Source organism: Oncorhynchus masou, chromosome 29 (assembly GCF_036934945.1).
Source record: "Oncorhynchus masou masou isolate Uvic2021 chromosome 29, UVic_Omas_1.1, whole genome shotgun sequence".
NCBI classification, from domain to species: Eukaryota; Metazoa; Chordata; class Actinopteri; order Salmoniformes; family Salmonidae; genus Oncorhynchus; species Oncorhynchus masou.
The window spans coordinates 62,451,617-62,474,842 of record NC_088240.1 but is presented as its reverse complement, the minus strand read 5'-3'; the positions used below and the strand labels follow the sequence as shown (position 1 = coordinate 62,474,842).

Below are 23,226 nucleotides of genomic sequence, written 5' to 3'. Positions count from 1 at the left end.
TGTCAAACATGGTGGTGGCAGCATCATGGTTTGGGCCTGCTTTTCTTCAGCAGGGACAGGGAAGCTGGTTAAAATTGATGGGAAGATGGATGGAGCCAAATACAGGACCATTCTGGAAGAAAAGCTGATGGAGTCTGCAAAAGATCTGATACGGGGACGGAGATTTGTCTTCCAACAACACAATGATCCAAAACATATAGCAAAATCTACAATGGAATGGTTCAAAAATAAACATATCCAGGTGTTAGAATGGCCAAGTCAAAGTCCAGACCTGAATCCAATCGAGAATCTGTGGAAAGAACTGAAAACTGCTGTTCACAAATGCTCTCCATCCAGCCTCACTGAGCTCGAGGAGTTCTGCAAGGAGGAATGGGAAAAAATGTCAGTCTTTCGATGTGCAAAACTGATAGAGACATTCCCCAAGCGACTTACAGCTGTAATCGCAGCAAAAAGTGGCGCTACAAAGTATTAACTTAAGGGGGCTGAATAATTTTGCCAGCCCAATTTTTCAGTTTTTGATTTGTTAAAAAAAGTTTGAAATATCCAATAAATGTCGTTCCACTTCATGATTGTGTCCCACTTGTTGTTGATTCTTCACTAAAAAATACAGTTTTATATCTTTATGTTTGAAGCCTGAAATGTGGCAAAAGGTCGCAAAGTTCAAGGGGGCCGAATACTTTCGCAAGGCACTGTATGCCACCAAAACAGTTTCTCTGTCTTTGGGACTTTGTTTTTAACAATTGTAAAGAAGGTTAAAGAAGTACTCCACTTCAGGTTTCCTTGTGTTGCACAGAGCATACTTAGCATTTTGACCTTCGAGCAGCCAGTTGTCATATGATATGATAACTTTTCACTGCTCTTGCTATTATCACTGCTCTTTAATAAGCTTTACGTATTGGCCTCAATGCCTTCGTCAGCAGTGTGCAGGTTTCTTATTTTTTTCTCATCTTATTCAACATGCAATGAAGATAGTTCAAATGTGTGAGGGCCTTTTGAATGTTGAATCACACTTTGAGGAACTGCCATAATAAGCATTCTTCCTCATCACTTACCACCTTCTCTGCACAGACAGTTCAAGACTTCCTCTGAAAGTTGCCGTCTCAGTTGGAGTGGACTGGAGTCTGACAAGACTGCAGGCTTCCTGGAGGCCCCCAGGGTTTTGATGCTGTGTTGGCCCTTGCATTGGCCCTCAAAATCTCTGTGGGGTCCAGTAGACAAAGGCTGAGGGACTTTATCAGAAGCCTTCTCGGGGAACAACTAGAAACACTCTTGATGCAGGTCAAACATTTAACGCTTATTTTATTCTCATGAGGAGCTGAATTCAAATATAAGATGGAAACACAAACACTCTCATTCATACTCGTTCACTGCTGTGGTGAGCAAAACTCATTTCCTCATATTGCAATAAACACATTTAAAGCACCCCAAAGCGTAGGGGCATTTTGAATAACATCCAAATTATTGTGCAGTCAACATACAAATCAGCCCACTCTGTAAGCTTAATATCATACAACAAACATTGGAATTAGTCTCTACAGCATTATGCAACTGAAATGACGCCTCTATTATTCACATACAATTTTTTTATTAAATTACTGATGCAGGTATCGATACAGATGATACTGTCAACTCGGACCATAACAGAACAAAATGGTCATGCCTGGTCTGGCCAGGTAAATAAGAAGCAAAAGCCATTGCTCTATAGGGCTACACCACATACTCTGAGCCATTTGAGCCCATCTCTACAGCATGTGTATCTCTCAGGTTCCCAGAATCCCAGGCAACTCAGTCCTCTGGTCCTCCATGCGTCCTCCCTGGACACTCATCAGTAAGGAAAAGAAGTCCTCATCATCCATAGGCCCTGGGGCCACACTGCGCTGCTCCTCCAGCCTACCCTGGGCCTGAAGTACAGAGACAGTCAGAAACACCACATGGTTTGATGCCTATTTTACCCTGGACCTGAGGTACGGAGACGAGACATTACGCCTACGTAACATCACATAACATGATGCTTATACACCATATGACATGATGCTTATACACCATATGACATGATATCATGATATGTTGTTACACCATACAACATAATACCCAATGCCCATGTTACAGCACATGACATACAGGTGTAGGATATTCATTTGACCAGTATTTTTGCAGTAAAATAATCCTGCAGCAACAGAATTTGAATGTTTAGTCCATGATGTTGCATGATCGGTGGTTAGGCTATAAACTGGCCAAAATTAAGCTACTTGAAAAGGGAAATACTGTTAATATAACTTTGTTAGTGCGGGTTTTCCGTTCATTTATGTAAAGCACAAAGTCATTGCATTTCCTGGGGCGCAGGAAAATGAAGATCCTTCATCTGTTATGCCAATGTAGCACTGTAACATGATATTAACGTAACACCATATGACATGATGCCTACATGATATTTTGCTTATGACAAGAACAAAATAATGTTTTGGTCAAATTGACTATTGGCAGCTTGGGTGATTACAGTTACTTACTTGCGAGATGAGAATCATATTGTACAAGTCCTCGTTCTGCACTGCAATTGGAGCAGACTTTTTAGGTTTTGTATCTTTTACGCTGCTCCTCTTCTTATTGGCTTTCGGCTTAAGGGGTGGGGTGTCATGTAGTTCCACCCGCTGGTCGTCAAGCCGACGGCCTTGGGAAGTAGCCACCAAGTCAAAGAACTCGTCTTTCTGCAGCGAGGTCATTGAGGAGAAATGCACTGTTGGGAATGGAAGGGGAGAAAAGAGAGTGGAGACATGCTACATTTAGTGTCCTAGTTCCTTTAGTGTCCTAGTTAATCATTCAAGCAATATTATTTCAACAGATGACATCCTAATATGTGTCCCTGCCACAGTTATATGATAGAAGCACTTCAATGGATGTTGGTACCGTACAGTTATTTACAGCTTTTCCCCTTCTGTCATTTGAAGTGAGCGTGTCAATGTTGAAACAAGGGAAGCTAATGGCAAAAGTTGTTATGTTTACCACTTAGTTATTATTACAGGGAGTTGTTTTCGCATTCTATCACCTCTGTGGGCTGAAATGTAGGTGTTGGGTTCAGAATGGCATCTTCTCCTCCCTCTGAATGAGCACCGCTGGTCATTGAGTCGTCTTCCTTCTTGCAGAGTAAAGACCAGGTCATACAGAGCGTCTGGGAAGTAAGGGGTTGACCGTTGAGCCTGGGAAAGACAGGTTGCAGAAAGAGTAGTCATTATCAAGGACTACAAATTCTGTAACCACAAAATGAACTCCTCATTCTTCCACCACTGGGATGTTGTTTGTTCTTTTTCTATATGTGAAAGAAAACCCAATAACGGAATTATTGTAATTGTGGGCACAAGGGAAATTGCAGTATTTTTTAGTGAAAGCACATATTATAGACCTGTTTTTGGGCATGCTCTGGGCTCAGCGTATCTTTGGGCAACTGGTCAAAGGGAAGATGTCTATTTGTGTCAACTTGTAATCCTTGTGATGGTTTGTCCGTCTCCAAATCCTGTTCTGTTGTTTTGTATTTTTCTGTTTTATCCACCATCGCCATCCCTTCTTTCTTGCCATGTAGTTTTGGGCCATCCATTACTAATTCATCCATCTCTTTAATGTGCTCAACCCCCTCCTCTGTCCCAGTCTCTCCTTTTGCTTGATTTATATGGTTATCCTTTTTTCTTTTGTCGCCATCTCCGCTTTCAGCTTTTCCAGTCTGTCCATGTCTGGCAGTGGCATCCTCTTCCGCACTGGAGTCTTCATCGTTGCTCTTGCCTGTTATTGTCTCTATCCCTCCCTCAACATCCCCCTCCTTAATAATGATTAGATCCTCCAAGTGCTCCTCTTCAGCTGTTTCAACTTTGACCTTTGGGTATTCCATGACAACATCCATTTGTCTCAGTGTAAACCTGACAAAAAATTAGATAAGACAAATATATCAACTGATGTTCTATTGTACATTGTGAGGAATGTGGAACTGGTTCTAAGAAAATGTATTAGGTAATCTAATAGAGTTGATCAAAATGTTAACTCTCAAGAACACATGTAGAAGACTTCTAGTGTGACACAGACTGAACGGCTACTGTACCTGTAAGCATAATATGGTATAATCTCAAGAGGGGTGTTTATGAAAAACCAGGACTGGTTTCCTGCTCACTTCTTTAGGCACTGAATTCCTATCTTGGATTGTACTTGCCCGCCTGCCAATCATTACCTTACCCACCCACGCTCTCAATAAGTCTATCGTACCTGTGTTTTCCTGGAGTTCAGTTTCTGATAAACATCATCTTCTTGTGTCCACATGGATTAGGTATGGCATCACTGATTCACATGGCAGTTTTCTTCATGACAACTAATCAGTTATGACTTCACATATCACCGTGACGAGCTCTCGCTCGCTAGTCTCTTCCTGTTCCTCTTACCCCAACCCACCCCTATTTATTTGTCCCCTATCTCTCTGTGTCATGGATTTATGAAATATTACTGTAAAAAGTGAAGTGGTGCGATGTTATCAAATAGCCTTGTTTTTAACAAAGTCAAAACTCATAATTTGAGATGAACATCAGAAAGAGGGAAATGACTATGAAGTTTTGCTCTGCTTGTGTTGCATTTTCAGCAGAACAGCATACAGTCAGAAACAGCAACATGTTGAAACAGGCACTCTGTTATTCTGACAGGGACTGTGGTTTGGCATACTTCCTGTTGACTTGCAGCTAAAGGAGAAGTAGACAAAGTGTGTGAGAGAGAAGGAGAGAGATATAGTCAGATGTTGATTATTTTTGGTGAAGTGAGAGAACAGAGGGAGGGTAATTGTTAATTTGTGTATGTTTATATATGACTTGTCTGAACTATTCTGTAGTTCTAAAAAGTGTTCTGCTGTATATCACCCACTGATGTATGAAACTTTCACTGTGAATGAATTTGTCAAATCTGTTAATATTATGGAGTGCTTGTATTGTCCCATGTGGTGAGAGTAGGCCACAACACATCCACCACGCTGACCCTCAAGCTCTTTTGACTCATCACATACACAGCTGCTACTACTTATTATCTATCCTCTTGCCTAGTCACTTTACCCCTACCTATATGTAAATTTACCTAAATTACCTCATAGTACCCATGCATGTCAACTCGGTACTGGTACCCAGTGTATATAGCCAAGTTATCGTTACTCATGGTGTATCTATTCATTGTGTTATTATTTTTCTATTTTTCTCTCTACATTGTTGGGAAGGGCCCGAAAGTAAGAATTTCACTGTTAGTCTACACCTGTTGTTCACAAAGCATGTGACAAATAAAATGTGATGAAAATAAATATTTGATGATTTGATTGGTAAAGACCTGTGTGTGACCTTATTATGAAGCTGATGCATTATTAAATTAGCTGACATGAAATCAGAAGATGATCCCTTCCCCATCATGGATGCAAATGCTCAATGTTTTAGGCTACTTGCAGATTGAAAGATCCCCCTCTTCTCCAGTGGCGGTTCTGGGGCCACTGTGACAACAATTCGGGACGCCCTTGTGGCCTCCCTAAATGTGGAGTATGAAATAGTTTTTACATAACTAATTTTTGCTATCATTCTTTTTTTACATCCATTATTAGACAGTGGCAACAATGATGATTATGAACATGGTCTTTTGCCTGCAATGCAGTGAAGAAAACGATATGTCAACAATAACGTCTAATGTAACTGGCCCCTCTAACAGTACAACTGGCCCCAGCTTGCCCCCCCCAGTTGAAAGGGTCTAGAACAGCCACTGCTCTTCTCACGTTTTCTGTTTCTCTTTCTCTCTTACACACATAGTTGCCTTATAGGTATATCCATCTACCTGGTTGTTCAGAAGACTTACTTAGTTTAAAAGTCATAGCTATGAATGTCCCTAGTACAGTAGCCTATGGGGCCTGTCTGGAGTACAAATCGAATTTTATGAACATTCTTGTTCGAGACTTTCTTTGTCAATCGCTAGGGGACTCTCGTGCAGGCCTGCTCTAGTGTTTGAGTTTTGAAGGGTGTGTGACTGTGATTACTCGTCCGCGCCACTGTGTGCCGCTCAGGATGTTGCAGCAGCAGCCTCTCACTGGCAACGGGCCCTCTAACGGCCGGGGCCTTGGCCTGAGCTCTCACCCCGGTATGCACCCTCTAAACTCGGTTCATCCATCTTCCCACCACCGCTCCGATGGAGACACGGGCCACGAAGGCGCAGAAAATGGACATGAAAGCCGCAGAGACATTGGTGACATATTGCAACAAATCATGACCATCACCGACCAAAGTTTGGACGAAGCACAAGCAAAGTTAGTCATAATTGTTTCTAACTTATTCAGATTTAGCTACACCTTTACTGCAAAGTTGCTCAATGGCCAAGAGTTAGCTAAAGTTTTCATTCTTTTCAACTTTGAAGTTTTTTAATAAGCTAACTAGGTAGACAACGTTGCTAGATAGCTAACTGGCTTTGTTTCATGATAAAGCTATTTGCACGCCATATTAAATGGTTATCACTTCTTCCCCTGAACTATTTACACGCCTGTTGTTGTGAAATTTATAAAAACCGAAATCATTTTTGTGGCTAACTCGATGAAAAGGGTGAATTCTTGCTAAGCTATAACTAGCCAGTTATCTAGCTACGCTCTATTGCTTTGTGTTACTACTAACGGTTATATTTACATGTATATGAATAACAATATATTATCAACGGATTGTGGCCATAATCTTGACATCATCCATTTCATGTTACATTTGTTCTACGAATAAAATGTTAACATATTAGCTACATATTGTAGCTGCTGCTAGCTAGCCATAGCATTGCGTAGCTAACGTTACCTTAGCAGGCTGCAGTGAACTCCAGTCAAAAGGTCATGAACAACAGAGCCGATGTTTGTTATGAATGTCATCTAGTTAACGATAGCTAGCTATATTAAGCGTGTGAAAGCAGGGAACTAGCTAACTTATCAAATATTTTGTTGGTGCTAATGGCTCGTTGCTAAATAGCTGGCTAGATAAACTAGATAGACAGCTACAGTAGCTAGTTAGCTAGCTAATAATAATAACAATTATCTTTTTTTTATTCGTCAGAAAACACGCATTGAATTGCCATCGAATGAAACCAGCTTTGTTCAGCGTCTTATGCGAGATCAAAGAGAAAACGGGTAGGTTAATTTTCACTAACTGAAACCCTTTGTTTGATTTAAAACTTGTTGCTAATTCGTTTAAAAGTTTCTGACCATCTGTGATGAAAACAGATGTTGGCTCCATCATAATAATAATAATGAGTTGCGCATAATCTATGCATTTGGATGACAGAACATTCTCTAACTATTTACAATTTTCAACAACATGTATTGTGTATGATGACTTTAAAAATGTTGCGCAAGATGAGCCTTCCGTTACTTGTTTCTTCCACAAAGTGCTTCTCCAAGTCTGTACCTCAGAGGGAAGATATTTTTATATACACTGAACGTAAATGTAAAGTGTTGGTTTAAAATATCCCAGAAATTTTCCATATGCTTTTTTGTGCACAGATTTATTTACATCCCTGCTAATGAGCATTTCTCCTTTGCCAAGACAATCAATCCACCTGACAGGTGTGACATATCAAAAAGCTGATTAAACAGCATGATCATTACACAGTTGCACCTTGTGCTGGGTACAATAAAAGGCCACTCACAACACAATGCCACCGATATTTTTTGTTAGGTAGCATGCAATTGGTATGCTGACTGCAGGAATTTCCACCAGAGCTGTTGCTACCATAAGCCACCTCAAATGTTGTTTTAGAGCATTAGGCTGCACATCCAACCAGCCTCACAAAGCAGACCATCCGGCTTCTTCACCTGCGGGATCGACTGAGAACAGCCAGACTGGTGATGAAACTGTGGGAATGCACAACAGAATAATTTCTCCACAAACTGTCAAAACTGTCTCAGGGAAGCTGATCTGCGTGCTCGTCGTCCTCACCAGGGTCTTGACCTGACTGCAGTTAGGCAATGTCATCGACTTCAGTGGGCAAATGATCACCTTCGATGGATATGGCACGCTGGAGAAGTGTGCTCTTCATGAATGAATCCCGGTTTAGGGCAGATGGCAGACAGTGTGTATGGTGTCGTGTGGGCGAGTGGTTTGCTGATGTCAGCGTTGTGAACTACGCGCTCTATGGTGGCGGTGGGATTATGGTATGGGCAGGCATAAGGTACGGACAACGAACACAATTATATTTTATCTATGGAAATGTGAATGCAATGAATTGTCGTGCCATTGAACATCCATGTTTCAGCATGATACTGCAAGGCCCCATGTCGCAAGGATCTGTACACAGTTCCTGGAAGCTGAAAATGTCCCAGTTCTTCCATGTCCTGCACAATGTCAGCCATTGAGCATGTTTGGGATGCTCTGGACTGACATGTTCGACAGTGTGTTCCAGTTCCCGCCAATATCCAGCAACTTCGCACAGCCATTGAAGAGGAGTGGGGCAACATTCCAGAGGCCACAATAAATAGCCTGATCAACTCAATGTGAGAAGATGTCGCGTTGCATGAGGCAAATGGTGGTCACACCAGATACTGGCTAGTTTTCCGATCCAAGCCCCTACTTTAAAAAAAAAAAGGTATCTGTGACCAAAAGATGCATATCTGTATTCCCAGTCATGTGAAATCCATAGATTAGGGCCTAATGAATTTACTTCAATTGACTGATTACCTTATATGAACTGTAACTCAGTAATATCTTTGAAATTGTTGCATTTTGCATTGATATTTTTGTTCAGTGTAATAGGAGAGATTGTAACTCTTAATTTTCAATGAATCAGATTGACAGACCTCTCTTGTTGCAGGCCTATCAATGCGAAATGCTCAGGAGGAAGAATCACAGGACCCGCAGCTGGTGCGATTGGACAACATGCTGCTGGCGGAGGGTGTGGCTGGGCCGGAGAAAGGTGGCGGGGCGGCAGCGGCGGTGTCCGCAGCCACCAGCTCTGGAGGGATGTCTCCAGACAGCTCACTGGAACACTCAGACTACAAAAGCAAGTTGAGCCAGATTCGCAACATCTATCACACTGAGATGGAGAAATATGACCAGGTACTTTTCTACTTCTTTTTTTGGGGGGAAAGCAGTGGGGCAGTCCGAAACCTTTTGTGTTGTTTTTTTTGTTGCTTTATTGAAGAGATAGTAAAGTGTTGGAAAGACGGGGAAGAGGGAGGGCGAGTCAAAGAGCAGTGGGCCGGATTACATTACATTACATTTAAGTCATTTAGCAGACGCTCTTATCCAGAGCGACTTACAAATTGGTGAATTCACCTTCTGACATCCAGTGGAACAGCCACTTTACAATAGTGCATCTAAATCATTAAGGGGGGGTGGTGAGAAGGATTACTTATCCTATCCTAGGTATTCCTTGAAGAGGTGGGGTTTCAGGTGTCTCCGGAAGGTGGTGATTGACTCCGCTGTCCTGGCGTCGTGAGGGAGTTTGTTCCACCATTGGGGGCCAGAGCAGCGAACAGTTTTGACTGGGCTGAGCGGGAACTGTACTTCCTCAATGGTAGGGAGGCGAGCAGGCCAGAGGTGGATGAACGCAGTGCCCTTGCTTGGGTGTAGGGCCTGATCAGAGCCTGGAGGTACTGCGGTGCCGTTCCCCTCACAGCTCCGTAGGCAAGCACCATGGTCTTGTAGCGGATGCGAGCTTCAACTGGAAGCCAGTGGAGAGAGCGGAGGAGCGGGGTGACGTGAGAGAACTTGGGAAGGTTGAACACCAGACGGGCTGCGGCGTTCTGGATGAGTTGTAGGGGTTTAATGGCACAGGCAGGGAGCCCAGCCAACAGCGAGTTGCAGTAATCCAGACGGGAGATGACAAGTGCCTGGATTAGGACCTGCGCCGCTTCCTGTGTGAGGCAGGGTCGTACTCTGCGGATGTTGTAGAGCATGAACCTACAGGAACGGGCCACCGCCATGATGTTGGTTGAGAACGACAGGGTGTTGTCCAGGATCACGCCAAGGTTCTTAGCGCTCTGGGAGGAGGACACAATGGAGTTGTCAACCGTGATGGCGAGATCATGGAACGGGCAGTCCTTCCCCGGGAGGAAGAGCAGCTCCGTCTTGCCGAGGTTCAGCTTGAAGTGGTGATCCGTCATCCACACTGATATGTCTGCCAGACATGCAGAGATGCGATTCGCCACCTGGTCATCAGAAGGGGGAAAGGAGAAGATTAATTGTGTGTCGTCTGCATAGCAATGATAGGAGAGACCATGTGAGGTTGTGACAGAGCCAAGTGACTTGGTGTATAGCGAGAATAGGAGAGGGCCTAGAACAGAGCCCTGGGGGACACCAGTGGTGAGAGCACGTGGCGAGGAGACAGATTCTCGCCACGCCACCTGGTAGGAGCGACCTGTCAGGTAGGACGCAATCCAAGCGTGGGCCGCGCCGGAGATGCCCAACTCGGAGAGGGTGGAGAGGAGGATCTGATGGTTCACAGTATCGAAGGCAGCCGATAGGTCTAGAAGGATGAGAGCAGAGGAGAGAGAGTTAGCTTTAGCAGTGCGGAGCGCCTCCGTGATACAGAGAAGAGCAGTCTCAGTTGAATGACTAGTCTTGAAACCTGACTGATTTGGATCAAGAAGGTCATTCTGAGAGAGATAGCGGGAGAGCTGGCCAAGGACGGCACGTTCAAGAGTTTTGGAGAGAAAAGAAAGAAGGGATACTGGTCTGTAGTTGTTGACATCGGAGGGATCAAGTGTAGGTTTTTTCAGAAGGGGTGCAACTCTCGCTCTCTTGAAGACGGAAGGGACGTAGCCAGCGGTCAGGGATGAGTTGATGAGCGAGGTGAGGTAAGGGAGAAGGTCTCCGGAAATGGTCTGGAGAAGAGAGGAGGGGATAGGGTCAAGCGGGCAGGTTGTTGGGCGGCCGGCCGTCACAAGAAGCGAGATTTCATCTGGAGAGAGAGGGAGAAAGAGGTCAGAGCACTGGGTAGGGCAGTGTGAGCAGAACCAGCGGTGTCGTTTGACTTAGAAAACGAGGATCGGTTGTCGTCGACCTTCTTTTCAAATTGTTTGACGAAGTCATCTGCAGTGAGGGAGGCGGGGGGAGGGGGAGGAGGATTCAGGAGGGAGGAGAAGGTGGCAAAGAGCTTCCTAGGGTTAGAGGCAGATGCTTGGAATTTAGAGTGGTAGAAAGTGGCTTTAGCAGCAGAGACAGAGGAGGAAAATGTAGAGAGGAGGGAATGAAAGGATGCCAGGTCCGCAGGGAGGCGAGTTTTCCTCCATTTCCGCTCGGCTGCCCGGAGCTCTGTTCTGTGAGCTCGCAATGAGTCATCGAGCCACGGAGCGGGAGGGGAGGACCGAGCCGGCCTGGAGGATAGGGGACATAGAGAGTCAAAGGATGCAGAAAGGGAAGAGAGGAGGGTTGAGGAGGCAGAATCAGGAGAAAGGTTGGAGAAGGTATGAGCAGAGGGAAGAGATGATAGGATGGAAGAGGAGAGAGTAGCGGGGGAGAGAGAGCGAAGGTTGGGACGGCGCGATACCATCCGAGTAGGGGCAGTGTGGGAAGTGTTGGATGAGAGCGAGAGGGAAAAGGATACAAGGTAGTGGTCGGAGACTTGGAGGGGAGTTGCAATGAGGTTAGTGGAAGAACAGCATCTAGTAAAGAAGAGGTCGAGCGTATTGCCTGCCTTGTGAGTAGGGGGGGAAGGTGAGAGGGTGAGGTCAAAAGAGGAGAGGAGTGGAAAGGAGGAGGCAGAGAGGAATGAGTCAAAGGTAGACGTGGGGAGGTTAAAGTCGCCCAGGACTGTGAGAGGTGAGCCGTCCTCAGGAAAGGAGCTTATCAAGGCATCAAGCTCATTGATGAACTCTCCGAGGGAACCTGGAGGGCGATAAATGATAAGGATGTTAAGCTTGAAAGGGCTGGTAACTGTGACAGCATGGAATTCAAAGTAGGCGATAGATAGATGGGTAAGGGGAGAGAGAGAGAATGACCACTTGGGAGAGATGAGGATCCCGGTGCCACCACCCCGCTGACCAGAAGCTCTCGGGGTGTGCGAGAACACGTGGGCGGACGAAGAGAGAGCAGTAGGAGTAGCAGTGTTATCTGTGGTGATCCATGTTTCCGTCAGTGCCAGGAAGTCGAGGGACTGGAGGGAGGCATAGGCTGAGATGAACTCTGCCTTGTTGGCCGCAGATCGGCAGTTCCAGAGGCTACCGGAGACCAGGAACTCCACGTGGGTCGTGCGCGCTGGGACCACCAGATTAGGGTGGCCGCGGCCACGCGGTGTGGAGCGTTTGTATGGTCTGTGCAGAGAGGAGAGAACAGGGATAGATAGACACATAGTTGACAGGGTACAGAAGAGGCTACGCTAATGCAAAGGAGATTGGAATGACAAGTGGACTACACGTCTCGAATGTTCAGAAAGTTAAGCTTACGTAGCAAGAATCTTATTGACTAAAATGATTGAAATGATACAGTACTGCTGGAGTAGGCTAGCTGGTAGTGGCTGCGATGTTGACACTACACTAATCAAGTCGTTCCGTCGAGTGTAATAGTTTCTACAGTGCTGCTATTCGGGGGCTAGCTGGCTAGATTCAAACTCATATTGACTCTGACATATATATGTGTGCTGGGCTCATTGGCTGTACTTGATTTGAGGTGGAGGGACTTGACACTTTACACACACTGAAAATGACACCCTTTAGCAAAGTAAACTACAATGTGGTGATGTTATAATTTAGGTGAGATAGTTGAACGTGAACATAAATGACCGACGTCAACAGTGTCGGCCCGCTGTTGACTTCCATCCTTTGAGCCCAACTGACTCATATCTGTCTCCAATACCCCCCTCTGTCTCCGTGTCTCCTGTAGGCCTGTAGTGAGTTCACTACCCACGTGATGAACCTGCTGAGGGAGCAGTCGCGTACCCGACCTGTGTCACCGCGGGAGATTGAACGCATGGTGGCCATCATCCACCGCAAGTTCAGCTCCATCCAGACACAACTCAAGCAGAGCACCTGCGAGGCCGTCATGATCCTGAGGTCCCGCTTCCTCGATGCCAGGTCAGCGTGTAACACTGCCATTGTGGTGATACAACACCTGTCAAAACTTGCCATGATAGTGAATGACAATTCATTTTCAGGTAGTATTTTTTTATGGAGAATAAAACATTCCATACATTTTTATTTTACCTTTATTTAACTAGGCAAGTCAGTTAAGAACAGTGGGTTAACTGGATTTGAACTTGCAACCTTCTGGTTACTAGTCCAACGCTCTAACCACTAGGCTACCCTGCCACCCCATGAACAATGATTCATGGTCATACCAGTCATATTTACAGAGCATTATGTTGTTACAGTGCAGGTTGTGATTGACTATTGTGTGTCAATATCAGTTGTTACTGCAGTTGTGAAATGTACACTTCTGCCTGGGTTGTATGCCCACTCTCAACACACTCACCTTTGTGTTGTCAGGCGTAAGAGACGTAATTTCAGCAAGCAGGCGACGGAAGTCCTGAATGAGTACTTCTACTCCCATCTCGCCAACCCTTACCCCAGCGAAGAGGCCAAAGAAGAACTAGCCAAACAGTGCAGCATCACTGTCTCTCAGGTAACCTTGCGTCATAAGTATATGCGTCATATACTTACTATTAGCTCACCAATTGATACGTCCATATACAGTTGACTCCATTGACCAGCCTCTTACTGGCTCGTTAATTGAACAGGTGTGCAACTGGTTTGGAAACAAGAGAATCCGCTACAAGAAGAACATCGGGAAGTTCCAAGAGGAGGCCAACATCTATGCCATGAAGACGGCCATCGTGGCGACACAGAGCGAGGACTCTCCACACACGCCCAACTCAACAGGTAAGAGCTGAGGAAAGGAAGCCAGGCCTAGTGATACACACCACTGTTTTGAGTTTATGGTTCAATTGATAATAGAAATGGATGGGTTGTTAGTGTTTTTGTGTTACGGAGCAGCAAGGGGAACTGCCCCTCCGTACCTTCAGACTATGCTCCAACCTTACATTCCAACCCGCTCTGCCACCTCTGGTCTCTTAACCCCCCCAAACCTATCTCTACAAAGAGCTATGACTATATTTAGGCTAATGAAATCATTATGGAACGGAGCGCAGACCAACCTGTAACAGTTTGAACCCAGCGCATGGCGCAATACTTGGCTGTGTCATCACACAGTTCCATGGTTAGTGCGGGCAATAGATGAGGGTATCGTCTACTATTGTACACTATCCTGCCTATTATAATTCTACGTACACTGATCTTCCAACATAACCATGGGTTCAAAAATGAATTTGGTGATTTTCAGAATGAATCAAACAACCGTTTTCTTTCGTGCATAAAGGCTCTCCAAACCTGTTTTTTCATAAATACTTTCCTAACCCTAAATAATCTGCAATCTATCAGCATTCTATTTTTAATTCTACCAATTGGTGCTGAAACAGAGACGAATATGCATATATTTAGATGGCTTTCTTCCATTGATCCCTAATATTCTGAACCCATTCTCTCGATATATTCTGTTGAGTCTGTCAAAACAAATTCTAACTAAAAGGTACACCATATTTAAAGGGATGGCTTAAAATAAATGTGCTGAAAACCCTATTGAATGAAAACTCCACAAGAAAATCTATTGAGCAGCAAGTGGGAGGCTTTTCAGAGGTTGGATTAAGCTTAATCAGCACATGCAAGGGAACTATGTCTGCAACTGAATAAGATACGTCTGAACACCAACTACTGAGAAGTGCGTAGGAAAGGCCTTAATTTCGTAGGAAAGGCCTGCCTAATTTCATAGGAAAGGCCAGCCTAATTTCGTAGGAAAGGCCTGCCTAATTTCATAGGAAAGGCCAGCCTAATTTGGTAGGAAAGGCCTGCCTAATTTCATAGGAAAGGCCTGCCTAATTTCATAGGAAAGGCCAGCCTAATTTCGTAGAAAAGGCCTGCTTAATTTCGTAGGAAAGGCCAGCCTAATTTCGTAGGAAAGGCCAGCCTAATTTCGTAGGAAAGGCCAGCCTAATTTCGTAGGAAAGGCCTGCCTAATTTCGTAGGAAAGGCCTGCCTAATTTCGTAGGAAAGGCCTGCCTAATTTCTTAGGAAAGGCCTGCCTAATTTCGTAGGAAAGACCTGCCTAATTTCGTAGGAAAGACCTGCCTAATTTCGTAGGAAAGACCTGCCTAATTTCGTAGGAAAGACCTGCCTAATTTCGTAGGAAAGACCTGCCTAATTTCCTAATTTGGAATTGGGCCTTTGGTGCTGTCGTGCCGACTGCTTGTCCAACGATAGAAGTTTGCTTCACAGCACAATCGGATCTGGGATCAGGCTGATATTGTATGCCTAGTAGCCCTTATTAAAGACATCTCCCCTTTTGTTCCTCCACAGGATCAGATCTGGGACCAGGTTGATATTTTAGGCCTAATAGCCCTTATTAAAGACATCTCCCCTTTTGTTCCTCCACAGGATCAGATCTGGGACCAGGTTGATATTTTAGGCCTAATAGCCCTTATTAAAGACATCTCACCTTTTGTTCCTCCACAGGATCAGATCTGGGACCAGGTTGATATTTTAGGCCTAATAGCCCTTATTAAAGACATCTCCCTTTTGTTCCTCCACAGGATCAGATCTGGGACCAGGTTGATATTTTAGGCCTAATAGCCCTTATTAAAGACATCTCTCCTTTTGTTCCTCCACAGGATCAGATCTGGGACCAGGTTGATCTTTTAGGCCTAATAGCCCTTATTAAAGACATCTCTCCTTTTGTTCCTCCACAGGATCAGATCTGGGACCAGGTTGATCTTTTAGGCCTAATAGCCCTTATTAAAGACATCTCCCCTTTTGTTCCTCCACAGGATCAGATCTGGGACCAGGTTGATATTTTAGGCCTAATAGCCCTTATTAAAGACATCTCTCCTTTTGTTCCTCCACAGGATCGGGGGGCTTTTCACTCACTGGACCAGACCTTTTCCTGGGTGTTCCACCAATGAATGGAGAGCAGCCTGTCTACATGGGAGCACAAGTATGGAACTTCACTGTCATTCACTTCATGTTACATATCATCTTTATTTTAGCTCGTAGCTAATTGAGATCCCATTCTCATTCACAACAACAACCTTGGGGATGAGTTGTATTAGAGTGGAGAGGGGTTAGTGTAGGTTAATGCCGCTACACGTCACCACGTCTTTTTCTCTTTTTCAGACTAATGGAAACTGGCAAGGGCAAAACACGCCCCCCTCTGCCACTTCCCCGGGAAACGACCACTCGGGGGACTCTGACTGATGGCCCCGCCCCCTTTGGGTCGATGACATAGATGGAAAGATTGACAACGGAGAAAGAATGATATCACCCTTACTTGGCTGCGGTTTTTGTATGTCCTTTCTGTTTCTTACTGTCTAATGATACTGTTCATTATGTTTGTATGAGCTGAATGTGTGATTTTTGTGTGAGTGTGTGTGATGTTTTGTATTGGGATCATGGGTTTTTGTTTTCCACAACTTTATATGTTACTGTGGTATGTAGGCAGGGAGGCTTGGGAAATTGTGTTACCATTGTTTTATTAGGCTATATTATTAATCCTGTTATTACAAATATTTTAGGATTTTCGTTTAAAGCTCAGATCAAGGTGCATTTAGAGGATGTGGGGGCAATATAGAAAATCCAAAGATTTAGTGTGTTTGTTTTCTCTTTTCTACTGGGCTTGTTTGTCTGTGTGTCTATATCATGAATGAAGTGTGTGTGCTGGTTATATTAACAGTTTGAATGAGTATATCAACAGTGCTGTCATTCTGTACAGTGAGTGAAAAACACCTGTATTCTCTACCTCTTTTACAATAAAGTCTCTGTATTCACAGTCAGTTGGTCTGTCTTGATTGGTTGATATCGGCATAAGAGAGACAGGTCACTGCCTAATATGGCAGAAAGAAAAAAATGCACATTAATCATTTCATAGTTTATTGATTTAGATATTTAGAGTAAATTAAGTTACTCATTTATTGACTGAGTTTATATCCCGTCTGTCAATCTGCTGTTATTTAGGGGCAAGGAGCCTGTTACAGAAAATGTAAACAACACATGATTGACATGTTATTTGGGGTCATTTTAGCAGAGCTCTCTCCCTTACAAAGCTGTTTGTTTAGAGTCGGGCATGTGGTTATTTAGCTTCTCATTTCGGGCTTTCTGGTCTGCCTTTTTAAAACTTGCTGTTTCAATCTCTGGCGCCGCCCTGTTGGGGTTATCGCTACTATCGACTATTGATCTACGATTTGATTGGATGGGAGCATCTGTAGGAGGGACTACGATCACTCTTTCTATGGGCTCATTGGCAATTTTCTCTGATAAGGCAACATAAGTCGGTTCGGGCTGCTGTGAACTGGAGTGACGCTGCATTGCATTCTGGGTACAGGAGAAGGACCGCTGTCGAGGAGCAGGCTGGGGTAACAGGAAGTGCGGTGTCGCTGCTCTTGGGACTTTCTGGGGCCTTTCACGATCTTCGTCCTCTGAGGTAACTTCCTGCAGAGTGCTGATTGGCCGTGGGGGACGCCCCATGATTCTTGGGGTGACCAGTGCGGTCACTGATTGGTTGAGCTGTGGCCGCCAGTTCTGAGGGGAAGGGCACTGCACTTTGCCCATTGACCAATCACTGTCAGAAGAAGAGGGCGATCAGATGAGTAGGCAGTGATGAATTTGCCTTACCAAGATTAGTAATTTGCTAAATGTTATTGTGAGTAGATGTGTCAAATGCCACAAGACTTTACCTTGGTGGAGGCGAAGACATATCCCGATGCCCTATGACACCAGAGAAGGAGGCACTTCTCCCAGGGAGCCCAGGGGAATTCACCCATTGGCTATACAGCAAGGCACGCTCATCCCACAGCATATCATTGGCTTGCTCCATAGGAATAGGCCCTCTCTGAAACCTGTGAGCCAATAGGAGCTCCAAGACTTGATGATGCATGCCCTCTCGGGCAACATCCAGTGCCCGGCGTCCTCTGCGATCAGACAGATCCTGATTGGCCCCGTTTAGGAGCAGGAACCGGGCGGTGTCATAGCAACCGTGGAGGGCGGAGAGGAACAGAGCAGTCTCACCCTATCAGATAATGGGAGTGGTATATATCAGAGAATGGGAGTGCCGAAACAATAATATGAGAGTACCTTAAAGTTGAACCATTCTACGCAGATTCAACTGAATATAGTTTCTTCGAAGTTCTTCTTCCTAAATCTTCATACTAGTATGTGAATAATCATAAAAGCAGAGGCTTCTGCTGGCCTTGGTACCTTGTTGTCCTGTAGGTCCACAGCAGCACCATAGCGAGTGAGGGTTCTTGTCAAGGAGAGGTGGTTAACTGAGGATGCCCAGTGGAGGGCTGATCTCCCTGGGAGAGAGAGTGCATTTCAAGTGGAGGAAGGTGAGGGAAAGAAGGTGGGAGTTCAGTACAGAAAGAGAGGGAGTAAGTCAGCCAGTGAACAAACATTATACAACAGAGTCAAGCCCAAAGGGTGAAAGACGGGGAAGAGGGAGATTTTGAAAGGGAAGAAATGAGAATGCAAATGATGGTGAGGGACTAGGGAATGAGCCCGAGAGGGAGAGAGAGATGGTGTGTGTGTGTGAGAGAGAGAGAGAAGAGCAAGGAAGGCTAATATGGTACATCCACACTGCCTGGGCACTAGGGCACATTAACTTCTGTATCGGTTTGAGAGGGGGGCAGCAGGGGTGCTGTAGAGAGGCATGGGAAGGAAGAGTGGGAAGCCATGGAGGTTTTACCAGAACAGAAGAGGAGAGAAGGGACACAAAAAGGGACGCGACATGGGGAGGACCAGAGAGAGATGGGGTCAGTTACACTGGTTACTCAACCCCTCAAAGTAATACAATGTAGTAATATGTATGCGAGGCAGTGTGTTTATAAGCTAGTTATTACACCTATGGAAGCTACATAACATTTATGGACATTTGTTCCACGTAATATTGATTTTTAAAATATATTTGCACAATAATCCTCCCATGACACTCTACAGGGAAGTTCAGTTTACTTATTTTACCATCTAGCCTACATTTTGGTTAATAATATAATTGGGAAATTGGGAGAGGAAAGTGATACCAGTGTGGTCGGTGTTGCTGACCGGCACCCCAGCTCGTAGCAGCTCCAGAACCACACGGTCAAGCCCACTCCGGACCGCACGAATCAGGACAACTGACCCATCTGGACCACACCACTGAACCGAACCAGACTGTCAAAATAATATTTGGTATTGTCAAAATAGAACACTGTAAATAATAACCAGCGTTATCTAAAATGTAAATAAACATATTGACATTTATGTAGAATATGCATGGAACTCACTTGATTGGGTGTTCTGTGTTGTGTAGACGGGACAGCATTTCTCTCCCATCCTCTTGGGGGAGCTAAAAGGGGAGCTGAAAGTCAATTTAGTTACATGCTTAGTTACGTTGTGCAAACCGTAAACTATACTGTGACAAATTAATATAAGAGAATAATGAATCATTTTACAAGCCTATTAATGCAGTATGTTAACCATGATCAGGAGGTGATGTTACGTTGTGTGGGTGATTGTGGGTGGCTCGGGGGGCTGCGGTAGTGCTTCTGCTCTTGCGTCCGGTGGTCACAGATGGACCTGTTGATGTCCTCCATAGAGCTCTGTGTAAAGTCAGTGTCACTTCCAATATCCAGGTCCTTTTTCAGGGGCCTGAAATCATACGTTTATGCTCTGAATAGTAGTAATTTGTGCATACTTAGTGATATTACTACAGTATCACTAATATTGTGTAAAATAGAGGTAGTCCAACAGAACAACAGTTTTATCTTACAGACAGATTAAAAGTTCAGTTAGGTTAAAATGACCCTAATGCAAACAACCGAAAGCCATACAACCCATTACAATGAAGCAAACTGTTATGTGATCACAGCGCTGTTGATTTACTAGACTGAACATCCTCTAACTTCTCCCATAATCCTTCATCTTCACTCACCGCAGTCGAAGGGCATCCTCCCCCAGTGGATCTCTGCGTCTTTTCTTCTCAGCCTCCTTTGCTTTCTTCTTCTTTATCCCATTCCTGTCTTTCTCTCTCCCTGTCCTGCCCCTCTGCTCTCGGTGGGGTGTGTGCTGGGCCCATGCCTTGGCCACATTGGCTCCGCTGTCATTCTCAGTGACAGTGGATCTGTGCCTAACCCTCTCTCCTCCCTCCCTCTCCGCTCGTCGTCGTCTCACCCTTCTGATCGCCAAGACAACCATCAAGACCAAAACCAGTACCAGGCCCGTTGCCACGCCGATCACAGCCCATAGCCATGGAGGTGTTGCTCCTGTGCAGAGAAGGGGTGCAGAGATATTAGATGGTACTCACATTTACACACACACACACACACACACACACACACACACACACACACACACACACACACACACACACACACACACACACACACACACACACACACACACACACACACACACACACACACACACACACACACACACACACACACTATGTAACAGGATACATACCATTAGTTTCCTCTTTTTCCTCAACTGGGTCCTCCTCTCTCCCCCCTATTTCCTCCCCAACCCCTCTTACACTAATAATGGCCTTTAATTCTGGGTGAGAGGGGACCGACACACGAGTCGACGACGTAGCAGCCCGCAGGAAGTTAGCTGCTTCAATGGCGTACGGGAAACAGGTAGAAGGAAGACGGGAGCACGGCCTGTTATCCACTTGCAGGAATAGGAGAGAGCTGTTTCAGAGAGATGGGGAGTGAGAACATTGATGAGATGTTAACAAAAGAGACTAGGTTAAGGTAAAACATTTGGGGAAGCAAAATCATAATCTCTTTATAGTTACCCATTTGAGTCATCCGAGGAAGCTTGAGCCAGCAGGTTCTCGAGCTGCTGGGGATTAAAGGTGAAGAGGTCCTTGCTGGGGTCAAGGGGCACCATGCCGCGCAATTTGAGGGGCGTCTGCAGGAGGGTGCTGAGGGCCCAGAGAAGGGAACTGTTGGAAAATGTGCCGTGCTGCAGGGGGACGTGGGTGTGCAGGAGCAGGGTGCCCTTAGCCCACAGAGGGCTGTGGTGCCTGTGACAGTCACTCCCGTCCCAGCCACAGGCGGCACTTTCACAGCCCTGGTCACAGTAAGAGTTGGCATAGTGGTCTCGGCAGTAGTGGATGTGGCCTGAGCTGAGAGGTGGGATAGTTGGAGGGATGCAGAGAAAGTGTGAACCCCAGCTGAAACATCTGGATGTATACAAAATGAAAGTGAGAGTGATAAAGAGTAAAGAGCAGGGTGCGTTTCATTCCAGGAAGATGTTCTCTCCCCTCTGCTCTTATTCACTCCCCTCACCATGAATATGAGACTACTGGGTAAGAGTAAGTCACCATATTGCTTTCACATATCCAGTCCTGTTTGATCCATGAAGGAGAGTGAACGAAGGGAAAGGTTGATGGAATATCTTCCTGGAATGAAATGCAGCCCAGATCTCCCTGCTGCTACAGTGTCTTACTTGCAGTGTCCTTTGTCCCTCAGACAGTCGAACCCGTCCCTCAGACACTCAGGCTCGGTGCAGTCTTTATCACATGACCCATCTCCAAACGTGGCCTTACACTGTCTGGATGGACACTGGGCCCAGGGGTCACCACCGGGAGATGCTGCTGCTATTTGGGGAGGAATCACACACATACACACACACAAAGGTTGGATTTCCACTTGACACTAATATACTAACTTAAACTGAATCACGTTGGATAAAAGCATCCATTAATTACACTACTGTATCACGCAAGAACCTGTGCTTTGACCTACATTTTCAAGCTGTGTATTGTGTAGGCCTATGTGTACCTATCACCACCAAGCATTCATTGTTAACAATGCTTGGTAGCATGCAGGCCAGGCAGGCTATGAAAGGTGTGTCCTTGGCATGAACCATGAAACGGGAAATAGGAGGCCTGTCACAAACAGGAAGTCTCCAGGAGAGGCGAATAGCAACAGGAAATGGAGTGGGCTGGGACTGGATGAAGGTCGGAGGTCGTCACCCTGGCGATGAGGAATGTAAATGGAGAGGGACAATGGAGAGGCTTGGCAGGTGTGTGAGGGACAATTAAATCATAACACAGGAGAGTTGGGATTCAACATAGTGTACTGTATAGCAGTGAACATTCAAGGAAATGCAGTACAATCTTTTTGGTTAGTTACATCTTTAAATCAGGGACACATTCATGCAGCATCTTATAAAGTGACGCTGAAAGAATGTGAGAGCAGCATATGTCAAGTACATCACAGGATTTTCTCCGAATGATATATCCTCAGAAATCTATAAAACATAGAAGTGAGAATATCAATGTAAAAAAAAAAAGTATGTTTCGTTGTTGGGAAGTACCATGTAAGACTTCCTCTCTTTAGACAATTACCTAGTAGAGACTCTTCCTCACTCTCATAGGTATCTAACATCGTATCAACAAGATGATAGCTGGAAGACGGACTCACCTCGACACCACCTGCTCAAACCCAACAAAACAGCTGTCCACAGCACCAGCATCATTGGGCCAAGCAGGTCCCAGAGAGGAGGATGGAGATGGCAGTAGTCTACTCTCTCTCACTATCCTCCCAGCTGTACCAGTGTGGTTACTAGGTCCAATGCCTTGGTCCAGCTATGACAGGTCCGGCAAGTCTGTACTCCGCCAAAGTGTCGCGAGGTATCTCTCTGGGTATCTTCAAGAGAAGACCGCGTTTGCAATTGGACCGTGTGAACAGTTTATGTCTAAAGTGTACACCCTAACCTCCAGTGCTGCTACCACCCACCTCCCTCTCTCTAATTCTTCCTCAGAAGCACTGCGGATATGTGGACAACTTCCTGCCACTGTGTGGAAAAGAATAGGAGCGGGATGTGTGTGTGTGTGTGTATGTGTTTGTGGTCTTTGTGTGAGTCTGCAGTCAGTTTTTCTACTTATTTCAATGTCTCAGGATGTAATCTTTCAAATGAACCAGGCCCTGTATTCATAAAGCGTCTCAGAATAGGAGTAGCGATCTAGACCCCCCCCCCCCCCCCGAACCCGTTCACCCAAACATTTTAATTACATTTAAAAAAGGCTAAACCGATCCTAAATCAGTACTCCTTCTCTGAGTCACATTATGAATACAGGCCTAGGAGTACGGCTGCATATGTCACTTTTTTACCTCCCATGCAGGAGTATGCTCTCTGCATTTAGAAAATATATATATAATCTTATCTACTATTTCAGGCTAAGG

The 23,226-nt window shown here is 45.1% G+C and overlaps 3 protein-coding genes across 5 annotated transcripts; 1 reads left to right on the top strand and 2 right to left on the bottom strand.

Moving 5' to 3' along the window:
• Window positions 1-1,282: 1,282 nt before the first annotated feature.
• On the bottom strand, window positions 1,283-4,413 carry LOC135520215 (G-protein-signaling modulator 1-like). Its single transcript, XM_064945605.1, has 5 exons — window positions 4,246-4,413; window positions 3,398-3,905; window positions 3,044-3,194; window positions 2,508-2,734; window positions 1,283-1,901 (listed from the first exon to the last, which is right to left on the bottom strand). The coding sequence occupies exons 2-5, from the start codon at window positions 3,887-3,889 to the stop codon at window positions 1,761-1,763; spliced, it is 1,011 nt and encodes a 336-aa protein (XP_064801677.1). The 5' UTR covers window positions 3,890-3,905; window positions 4,246-4,413; the 3' UTR covers window positions 1,283-1,760.
• Window positions 4,414-6,003: 1,590 nt separating this feature from the next.
• LOC135520214 (pre-B-cell leukemia transcription factor 1-like) lies at window positions 6,004-16,830 on the top strand. The gene is made up of 8 exons (XM_064945604.1): window positions 6,004-6,295; window positions 7,074-7,147; window positions 8,827-9,071; window positions 12,837-13,027; window positions 13,439-13,574; window positions 13,690-13,831; window positions 15,907-15,995; window positions 16,175-16,830. Exons 1-8 carry the CDS (start codon window positions 6,057-6,059, stop codon window positions 16,253-16,255), a joined length of 1,197 nt encoding a protein of 398 aa, XP_064801676.1. The 5' UTR covers window positions 6,004-6,056; the 3' UTR covers window positions 16,256-16,830.
• On the bottom strand, window positions 16,650-22,807 carry LOC135520211 (neurogenic locus notch homolog protein 3-like). 3 transcript variants are annotated; one of them, XM_064945603.1, is made up of 11 exons: window positions 22,465-22,807; window positions 21,485-21,635; window positions 20,829-21,161; window positions 20,495-20,721; window positions 19,962-20,292; window positions 19,530-19,678; window positions 19,315-19,376; window positions 19,072-19,201; window positions 18,251-18,348; window positions 17,731-18,062; window positions 16,650-17,615 (listed from the first exon to the last, which is right to left on the bottom strand). In XM_064945603.1, exons 1-11 carry the CDS (start codon window positions 22,517-22,519, stop codon window positions 17,093-17,095), a joined length of 2,391 nt encoding a protein of 796 aa, XP_064801675.1. In that variant the 5' UTR covers window positions 22,520-22,807; the 3' UTR covers window positions 16,650-17,092. The 3 variants fall into 3 exon arrangements, with proteins under 3 accessions (XP_064801675.1, XP_064801674.1, XP_064801673.1); XM_064945602.1 differs by having other exon boundaries at window positions 19,315-19,388; window positions 21,485-21,632; XM_064945601.1 differs by having other exon boundaries at window positions 19,315-19,388; window positions 22,465-22,806.
• Between the last annotated feature and the right edge of the window lie 419 nt (window positions 22,808-23,226).